We start from the raw sequence: 10,798 nt of genomic DNA on the forward strand, positions 1-10,798 counted from the left end.
ATTTGAAGGGTCTAAATAATTGATATTTTATTGCTCCCTACAAATTGGGTTTGTTTATACCTACAAGTCTTTTGTAATTTGTAAGAGAGATTATTAACATTCTCTCCAGCAGAAAAACAATTATGTGTCTACTTCAAATTTTTAAAAAACATTTATAAGAAAGGGGACCCTGTCAGTAGACACTGCAAGTCATTTTCCTTACCCATCAACACTGACACTCAGGGCGTCATCCTAGTTATTTAACACTTGTTTACGTAGCTTCTCGCACCTCTGTTTTGCTTTCCCAACTACATCTTGAGTAATCTGAGGGCAAAGACTAGGACGTGCACATCTTTACATCTCTCTTGGGATTTGACGTGTCCTATCATGCACAATAACTACTCATTATTCAGACCATTGTGGTCATTTCCTCATATCTATGCTGTTATAGCATATATTTATTTCAGAATCAAATGTAAAAATGATAGCAACATAATATCTGAAAGAAAGGAATGAAGGCAAGAAGATAGCATACTCAGTTCTATGTTCTCTGCTTGTGGTCACAGCAAGCGCCTGCAGCTGTTGAGTGAGCTTGTCCAGAAAATTCTGCTCCTCCTCCTTTCTCTGATTATAGTTCCTGACGGGTGCAGACTCATCCGCCTAGGAGAGAATATTTCATTGAAAAATGATTTTTAGTTTCCTAATTACATTCATCTTAAAAAAATAACAATAAAAACCACAGTAAGTGCTGTAGGACAAAATAAAGACTAGTGTGAGATTATACTTACCTTAGGGAAATACATCAGAGTTACAAGAAATGTAGTGAAGTAATTGAGTTGGAATGCAAGCCAAATGAAAACACAAAACCACATGGTTTTGTTTTCGTTTTGTTTTTTGCTGAGCACTGCAGACACTCTAGAGTCAAGTAGGGGACAGGGTCTGACAGGATATTGGCTCCAGAGTCAGAAAGGAGAGGGCTGGTCCCAGGTTCTGCCGCTTACTGACAGAGACATTGTTTCTTCACCTTTGAAGGCTGTTTTCCCATCTGTGAAATGGGTTAACTAGGTTTTCAAACTCGGGGCGAGCCTGCCTCCTGCGTTGAAAAGTTCTGTGTCACTGCAGAAATGCAGAGGAGACACTCAGATGCAGTAACAAGGATTCAGACACAGGCAGGGGACACTTTCAGGTGACTTCCACTTGCTCCATGAGCCTCTAGCCCTAGACACGTAGATGAAACTCAGGCCCATAGGAAAAAAAAAAACTCCTGAAGGGATGGCCAAGGGTAAAGCTGGCTCCTCCAATCTGGCAGTCATTGCTGTGAGAGCCACCACCGAGATGAGACTTCCTTCCACTCACCGAGGGCTAGACTCTACCCACAGTGGGATTAAAATCAAAATGGCTCCAAAATGCAACTCATCTAAATTATACAATGCACACATTTGAAAGGCAGTGTCTGGTTTCTGGGTCCTTAATGCTGAAGACCTCAGCAGGGCTGGAGGTTCTCTTCTGCTCTGAAGCACACCTGGAAGACCATGCCCCCACTCAGCACCTCTGGGTTGGGCTTTATTTCTAATGCAAACCCAGGAACTTACCGACTCCAATTCATTCCTCTTCATGAAAATATTTATATAAAAAGTTTTTTTTCTAATATGATTCACATAATACTTACTTTTCTTAGCTTTTGAAGAACATTTTTATTCTCATCTATTGCCTGTTTTAACTGGATACATCTAAATTAAAAAAAAAAAGAAAATATGATGATTTTTCTGTTGTCACAATTAGAAAGCTATTTAAAAAAATCATTCAATCACTAAGCAGCCAAGGCCATTGGCTACTGTTAAAAATAATGTTTAAAAATCCACATGTAAAAACCTTTGTACCCATTGCTTTAGATGATCCAAGGGGCGCTCCAAGGCCCTGGGCAGGAAAACCAGGCTCAGAAATGTCAGGGACCTGGGGCCTCAGTCTCCTGAGTCTAAAATGAGGAGGGGCTCTGGGTTCTAAGACGCCTCCCCAGCTCTACAGTTGCCAAAGCCAAGGAACTGGACATGAGACACAACTGACCCCCACCACAGCTGTGTAAGTCTCCCAACAAGCCCGACTCCAGGCAGAGAAAATAAGGTTCTAAAAAGAACCACAGTGGGTCCCTGGGAGGGCAGCAGGGAGGGCAGGTGGGCACCCGGACTCTGAGTGGGCACTCGGACTAGTGGCAGTGGCAGTGGCTGCCTCTTCCTGCCACTGCCACTACACACCCCTTTTGAACAGGCTCTCGGGACAGGTGCAATGCTTTGGGCTACAGAGACAGCTCATATATCTCAGTTTAAGTCTCAGACACCCAGAGAAGAGATACAAAAAATGACCAAAAATGGGGTACAACTGATGATAGGGGAGTTTTCCTTCTTTTTCTTGATACTAAGGATTGAATCCAGGAACACTGAACCACAGAGCCACATCCCCAGCCCTTTTCTGCATTTTATTTAGAGACAGGGTGTCCCTGAGTTGCTTGGAGACTCACTAAGTTGCTCAGGCTGCCTCTGAACTCATGATCCTCCTGCCTCAGCCTCCTAAGCCACTGAGATCACAGGTGTGTGCCGTGGCACCCAGAGGAGTTTTCAAACATCAAATCTTTTTTTACTATTCGGAGCCCTGGCTTTTCTCTCACTCTCTGAAAAGTGACTTCTGTGTTACTGGAGCTGTTTTTCTCTTACAGATGTGAGTGAAATGACATAAAAGGGAAAAGGGGTAGGAGTCAAAAGTCCTTTGTGAAATGGGCAGAAAAAGAGAAATGGCAACATGAAACTGGTTGACCCTGCCAGGTGCCTGCCCCAAACCCTCCTCTGGCTTCCTCTATCCTGTGACCTGCCCTCTGTTCTCAGCCTCCACTGCAGGTGGTGGGGGGACACCTGGGCTGGCCAACAGAACATAAAAGAGCATGCTCAGGATGCCCCCTGCCCCCAGCCTCTACAGCAAGGCATTAAGAAACCCCCTCCCCTTCCTGCTCTTAAATACTGCCCCCTAAGGACTTTGCAATTCTGAAGACAGACATCATCAACAAGCTGAGGCTGGCAGAAGAGACAGAATGTCACCAACCACTGGTCTTGGGACATCAGGAGCCACTGACCCACCCGGGAGAATCCAGCAGCAGAGTTTTGTCAGATGAGACTTAGTAAAGCTGCTTATTTTGACAGATGGCCTGTTGAATGAAAGAACTCAGAAATCTCACTTGAGAGCCAGAGTGCAAAATGATTTTTTTATAATACACAATCCAAGAAAATATCTGCTTCATATCTATAAAATTATCAAATCCTCAAACAGCCCAGATTCTTAAGATTCCTGGTTCAGGATAAAAACTAAGCACACACCCATCTTCGCTGCCTCCTGAAACCGAACAAAAAATGACTAAAGTGGTTTCGAAGGTAATAACCCCAAACAGCAAAGAATGGGAAAGGATCATGGGCCAGCAAGAGAGGGCAACAAATTTCTGCTTCATGGAAAAAACAGAAGCATGTTCGTTTATCAAGTGACACTCTTATCAAGTGTCACACAGGCACAAGGGACACCCGGCAGAACACTCCAGGATCATGAAGGTCTGTCTAGGATGCACATGGGTGCACGTTTAGGGAAATCAATCTTAAAGCCATCAGGGGTCTTTGTATTACTCGGGGAAAGAGCAAAGATTCTCATTAAGTTTACATTTAGTTAAGGCTCTTTTGTAATAAAGGTAGCAACTTTTAAAGTTTATTTACAGAAATCCTCAGCCTGTTAGCTCTCTTCTCTTATCTCACCTTCTGTTTTCCCACTGAACCAGAAGATTCTTCTTAAAATATAATAATAATAATAATAATAATAATAATAATAATAATAATAATAATAATAAATGATTTGGGGAGAATCATAATTACAAAAGAACTTTCCAGCACACCTATTCCTGCACTGAAGGCTCCTCAGACTAAAGGCTGGTTCCTGACCCCATGATGAGCCCTGTCCACCTGCAAAGAACTTGATTTGCATTCAGCATATGGTGCTAACAGGAAAGACACCAAGATATGCCACAGTGGAAGAACCCGAGAAAGGGCTCTAGAATAATCAACCCAGGCTCACATTCTCAAATAAAAATGAATAGTAAAGGGCCACCAGACTAAATAAAGAAAACCAGCAACATAAGGATAAAATGTAAAATTAATAAATAAATAAATAGGAATCCGAGCAAGAAGGAAGCAAAGACAATTCAAAGAACAGAAGAAAACTTAAAAACAAACCTAAGCATGGAAGGAGAAAATCTGAAAGCAGGAATATGATAGTATAAAAAAAAAGACTGAAAACAAGAAAAAACACTAGTAAATGAACAACATGATCAGTAAAATAAAACATTCATAGAAGTTATAAAAATTTTTGTTAGTGTTATATTTGGAATGTCTGATGGACTTAATTGTGGCTGCTACACAAAATACTGTCAGTATTTGTTACCCAATCCTCAATTACAATTCCATTTAGGAGGGAAAAAAAAAGTCAAGAGAAACTCCCAGGCATAAGAAAAAGACAAGCAACAAAAGTATTCATGAGAGGTTTAGAAACCTAGACAATCTATCCAAGATATTCAATACCCGACTCAAAGATGTTTCAGAAAAAATAAATAAATGGAAGTAAAGAAGTGATCTTTAGTAAAATAAAATTTCCCAGAGCTCATGAGAAATATATGAGTTTTCAAAGTGAAACTATCCACTTGGTGCTAAACAGATAAAAACAATGCCAAAATATATTCTGCTAAAATTTAAAAACACCAAGGCTGAAAAGTCAACAGGCTAATTATTAAGGAACGATAATTGGACTTACCAGCATCACTGCATGCAAAGAAAACTCAACAATGCCTTCAAAAGTTTTAGTAGCAATTATTTTAAATTCTATAACCAGCTAACTATTAATCAAACATAAGGGCAAAATGACATTTTCAGACTTCCAAACATCAGTGTGAATTTTTAAGGGACTGTGAAGGGATCATTTTATTCACAAGCTAACTATGGCTTAAAAATACTTATTATTGCCAGGCGGAGTGTCACACATCTACAATCCCAGCAACTCTAGAGGCTGAGGAGGAGGATTGAAAGTCTGAGGCCAGCCAGGGCAACTTAACAAGACCTTGTCACAGAAGAAAAAAATAAAAAGGATGAGGGATGTAACCATGTGGCAAAGGGGCCTGGGTTCAATCTCTTCTCCCCATAAACACTTAGTATTTTTTATTTTGAGAGAGAGAGAGAGAGAGAGAGAGAGAGAGAGAGAGAGAGAGAGAGAGAGAATGAATTTTTAATATTTATTTTTTAGTCTTTGGTGGACACAACATCTTTATTTTATTTTTATGTGGTGTTGAGGATCCAACCCAGCGCACCAAGCATGCCAGGCGAGCATGCTACCGCTTGAGCCACATCCCCAGCCCCAACGCTTAATATTTTTTAAAAGAAAATTCAAAACTTAGCTTTCCCCAGGGCTTCAAATATAGTCTGTATATATTATTTTGTTTTTAAATCTAGCAAAGCAAGCACGATTACCTTTATTATTTTCTTCACTATTATTAATTAACTTAATTTGAAATAATTCCTTAAACAATCAATCCTGCCAATAATGGTAAATTAAATTCCATTTGACATTTTAAAATTATTTATATTTTACTTTTCCTTTAGGCACTTTGAATTGCTGGCTTAAGTAAAACTTTTCCAAATGCTTCTAATAAATAATTTAAGTTAATAGAATGAATCTCATGCTCTTTTCTTTTCTTCCCCATGGTCTTATTACTTAAGTATTTACTATTTATCTCCTGGTGCCCCTTCTCATGTTCTTCTGAATGCTATACACTCTTTAAATACCCCCAAATATGCAGATTTACTTAATGATGTTCTGAACTTAATGCAAAAGTGTTAACAGTCTAGTTCAGTTTAGTTCGTTATGTCTATTTAATGTTAAAATTTCCCAGGGATTAAAACCAGAAACTACTTACTCATATAGAGAACACAGTATCTTTTCAAGAAAATTAAAGGTCATTATCCCAAGCAAAGACAAATTGCTTCTAGCAAGACTTCTGATCATTTCTGGGCTACATGAGCCAAGGGCCTAGGGTAATTCTGCATGAGCCACCACAGTGCATTCTGAGCAGATTTTAGTTGCTGCACAATAGCAACAAGCCCACAACCACTAGGTGTAGCTAGTTCCTTCTAGACCTTCATGACATCACCCTGCAATCCTTCCATTTGGTTGTAATGGACTAAACCCTGCACCTCTGAGGTTCTCAAGTGCTCTCCCTTGCTTCAGGAATTCTGCATTTCTTAGCCACCTTAAAACATTTTCATAGGCTCCCAACTTTAGTGTCTTAAAGCCAAGTAATGCTAGATGCATTAACTAACTGCTGTGAGCCTTGATTTTCTTATTTATGTTAATAAGTACCTTATGGTATTATTGAAAAAAATTTAAGAAAAAGTTTGAGGAGTATAGACTATAATGCCCGGCACATACAGGGTATAAAATAAATGAAGGGTACTTCTTTTTAATATTTACTATTCTTTATTTGATCTTATCATTTCAAATTAAGACCAGGTAGATTTAGATAATGATAGGAAATATTTAAAAGTACATTTTAGAAAATCTTATTCACTGTTACCTCAATATTATCTACCATTATTATTTTGTCTTTCGGGTGAAACATAGATAAATAAAAAGAAAAAGCAAGAAAGGAAGGGAAAGAGGGCAAGAAAGTCTCAAACAACTTCTGTGCCTTAAATCCAACTCATTGAGATATAAGCTTAGTCCCGAGAAAACCCAATAATTGAGCATACTTTACCTTTGGTAAATATCTCGACTTTTATTAGGTTCTAGAGCTTCTTTCAATCAGCTCTCAGAAAGCAGACTATCAACCTACGGCAAACGGAGACAGTTTAAAACATCATATTAAGTTATGATTCTTACATTTCAGTTATGTCTATTTACTTTTCTCCCCTTATGAAATAAACACTTTTAGGCATACAATAAAGTCGAAAGAATTTTATAGCAAATACCTATATGCCACTACCTCGATTCTACTGTTCACATTTTACCCTACTTATTTAGTCTATCTATCCATCAACCCACTTTATTTTTATGCATTTTGAAGTCAACCGCAGTCACCAATACACTGCCCCCTAAATAATGTGCTATAGGTACCACTAAGAGAGCTGAATATTTGATGTAAAACATACAAAGACATGCACAAACCTAAAAGGTATATCTGCTGCATTTTGACAAACATGTGTGTTTATAACTGAAACCTCATAGAAGAACTCCAATGTCCTTTCTAGTAAATTCCATCCCATTCCTCCTGAGACAAACTTGTGTTGATTTTTGTCCACCCTAAATTTTGCCTGCTCTTGAACTTTTACATAAATGAACTTGTACAGTATGAACTCTTGTCTACATGAACCATGTAATGTTATGCTTCCACACTGTTGTATCATAAGTTTATTCCTTATTACCAAATAGTATTCATTGCATCGAATGTTACATGACTTTGTCCTGACTTCCTGTGTTACTAAAGACTACTTGCATCTTTGTCAATGTACCCCTCCAAAAAGGCACATCTTTCTTTGGTTTCTTTTCTGCAGATTATGTGCAAAAGATAAAGTAGATAAAAAAGTAAATTCCACTAGCTTCTTCTCTGTCCTTATTATTTGGCATCCACCTGAGTTATTTACAAAATTCATACACTCAGTGACCCAAATAGAAAGGTGATTCCTTGTCCCATGGATATCATGCTGGAAATTTATTCCACTTTCTTTTTTTTTTTTTTTTTTAAGAGAGAGAGAGAGAAAAAAAATTTTTTAATATTTATTTTTTACTTTTCGGTGTACACAACATCTTTATTTTATTTTTATGTGGTGCTGAGGATCGAACCCAGCGCCCCCAGCGCATGCCAGGTGAGCACATTAGCACTTGAGCCACATCCCCAGCCCCGTCCGTCCACTTTCTTTTCAGGTCTCTTTTGTGGATACAAGAAAGAATGAGCTAATACTATTAAAACGTCCTTTCCAGATATTCAAGGTATCAAGTGGTTCCTGAATCAATTTGTCCCCAAGTTGAATAATTTTGTAATCATCTTTTATTTTTGCTTTACTAACTGCTTTTATAGTTTACTTTTGAAAAATTTCCTGGTTCTCTAAATGTCCTACTAAATTTAAAATTAAGTGCAGAACCACAGTAAGTTACCGGTAAGTAAGTCAATACTCCATCAAGTTTTATTTTTCATTTCTACCAGGAGACAATTTTGCTTTTGCTGTACCACTGTGATTCCAATACAAAGTCACTTAAATATTTATGTGCCAAATTCTTTGGTACATTTTAAAATTTATTTTTTTAAATTCTTTTTAGGTACCAGGGATTGAACTCAGGGGCACATGACCCCAGCCCTATTTTGTATTTTATTTAGAGACAGTCTCACTGAGTTGTATAGCACCTCATTTTTGCTGAGGCTGGCTTTGAATTCACCATCCTCCTGCCTCAGCCTCCAGAGCTGCTGGGATTACAGGCCTGCATCACTGTGCCTGGCTTATTTTTAACTGATATAAAATAATTTTATTTAGAGTAAAAATCTTGGCAATAGATCCTTTTTACAAAATAAAATTAGCAAACTGATAAAGAATCTAAAAAAAATGAACCTATTAATTGCTATTTACTTTTTTTTTCTCGCAAGGTAATAGACCTGGGATGAAATGTCACACACCTATAATTCAAGCTACTATGGAGGCTAAGGCAGGAGGATCACAAGTTCAAGGCCAGCCTCAACAATTTAGCCAGACTCTGTGTCACAATAAAAAATAAAAAGGGCTAGGGATGTGGCTCACTGGTGGAGCACTTACATGCCTAGCATGCACAAGGCCCCAGACTTATCCCCAGTGCCACAAAAACAAATAAATAATAAAAGAGCTGGGATGTGGCTCAGTGATAGGGCACACCTGGGTTCAATCTCAGTACTGGGAAAAAAAAAAGGCATAGGCATTCGGTGTACTTAAAAATGAGAAAAAACACTACTCCCAGCATTCCACCACAGAGATACCATTTCAGCATGTTTTCTTTTATATCTTTTTCATGTACTATATATAGAAAAACGTCATTAAGATACCTTTTATTCCGTTTTGTTTTTGTTAACTTGCCATTTGATCACAAATATTTTCCCTAACACATTAACAAAAGTTTAGTAATAGTATTATTATATCCCATCAAAAGTTATTCATTCCCCTATTACTTCTCATTAAAGTGTATCATTTTTTCTATTAAGCAACAATGAGACCAGTACTTTTACTATCTATCAATCTCTGTCCCAACGTTTCATTATTACATAGGGCAGGTTTCTGGAACTCCACTACCCAGCCTGGGCGCATGCACATGGGCTACACCTCCTCACAGTGCTTTCCAGAAAGCTGAACCTGACACCCTGGAGCAGCGAGTCTAGGTGCCAGGCCGGCCACGCCTCCCCAAAGACTGAGAGTGGCCATTTTCACAGTCTTTGGGAGAGTTCATCTCCTTTGCCACTGGTTTATCTTTGAAGTTAACTTTCATGCTGACATCACTTGTGTGTCCTCTAGTTAACGTCCCTGCTCGCCCTCCAGGTCCTGCAGTCCTGACACAGTAGGACTCTTCCTGAGGCTTGGGCCCCAAGAGCGGTGGCTCCAGGGACAGGGACCCCGGAAAGCGCGGAGCGGGCGCGGGTAGGGCAGCTCCAGCGCAGCCCTGGGCTGCAGACCCTGCGGCTGGGGGCCGTCAGGGCGGGGGACGCGGTCTGTCGTGGACGGTCGGGAGGTTCCGTGGCTGGCCCGGCCGGGCGCAGCGCGGGCTGGAGCGGAGTTTCGCGCGGGGTTTAGCGCGGGCTGGAGCGGGGTTTGGCGCGGGGAGGTCGCGGGTGCGGAGCGTTTGGGTCGGACGACGGCTCCCAGGGAGTGGGGTCGCTGGGAGGAAAGCGCCGCGGCGCCCCGCGCCCCCTCGCCCACCCCGCGGTGCGCCCGGCCCCACCGTACCTGCTGCTTCAGGCCAGGTCCAGCTTCTTCTGCGTCGTCGCCAGCTTGTCCTGCAGCCTCTGCTTCCTCCAGTCCAGGTTGCGCCTCCTTAGCCGGTTCGCCTGCCAGCCTACGAGCACTCCGGAGGCGAAAGCCACCAGCACCGACACCTGCAGCGTCCTCTCCGACACGTCCGCCATCGCGGCCGCCCGGCGTGCACCGCGGCCTACGGCGCTGCGCGAGGGTCAAGCAACGCCGCGTTCACAGCGGGCACCGGGCGAAGAGCCGGCGGAGCAGCGGCTTGGGCGGGGCGTCCTGCTGGGTGTGTCAGCAACAGGTCGGTCTTCTCCAGAGACCTTCCCAGTGCTTGGAGAGCCCGTCTGCACTCCTCTGAGCCCTCCACAGTGTCCCATCTATCATTAATCAGATGTTTCCTTGCGCTATTAGCTGACATTGGTGTCTTGCCAAGTGTAAGCTCAGCACCTCTTTATTTTTGCTCAGCAATAGAATTTGAACCACGTGTGCAACTTAAAATCCTCTGGTAACTCGTTTCTTTCAAAAATAAGTACAAGCAGATAAAATTGTTTTTAATAATATATCTTATCATTTCAACATCACTTTGGAAATTATTTAAGAGATTTCTGGTTTTTGTATTGTCTTTGAAACTTGATGTATATCTTTACAATTAACATCAATCATACTTTTTAAACACTGAGTTTTCAGTGGAGATATGTGATCTGTATCTAATTTTATAAAATTTACAGTTGAAAAAGAAGTCTCATTTACTTACACAAAATTTTTTTTCCTGAAAC

At 40.6% G+C, this 10,798-nt stretch overlaps 1 protein-coding gene across 16 annotated transcripts in view; it reads right to left on the bottom strand.

Annotated features, from left to right (window-relative positions):
* Positions 1–10,250, bottom strand: part of LOC144372296 (mitoregulin-like) — an 89,380-nt gene extending 79,130 nt beyond the window's left edge. For 10 of the 16 annotated variants that reach the window (XM_078035653.1, XM_078035657.1, XM_078035659.1 and 7 more), the window contains exons 1-3: positions 6,806–6,885; positions 1,649–1,709; positions 515–639 (exon numbers count right to left, since the gene is read on the bottom strand). Coding sequence is in view for 4 of the 16 variants with exons in the window: in XM_078035673.1 (XP_077891799.1) it covers positions 10,016–10,186 (171 nt within the window). In the remaining 12 variants the exon portion in view is untranslated. Of the gene's footprint in view, positions 1–514; positions 640–1,648; positions 1,710–6,805; positions 6,886–10,007 lie in introns of those variants that run through there. The other 6 variants (XM_078035673.1, XM_078035674.1, XM_078035672.1 and 3 more) reach the window with 6 other exon arrangements.
* Positions 10,251–10,798: the final 548 nt, after the last annotated feature.

The sequence above is a fragment of the Ictidomys tridecemlineatus genome, assembly GCF_052094955.1.
Source record: "Ictidomys tridecemlineatus isolate mIctTri1 chromosome 12 unlocalized genomic scaffold, mIctTri1.hap1 SUPER_12_unloc_2, whole genome shotgun sequence".
NCBI lineage: Eukaryota > Metazoa > Chordata > Mammalia > Rodentia > Sciuridae > Ictidomys > Ictidomys tridecemlineatus.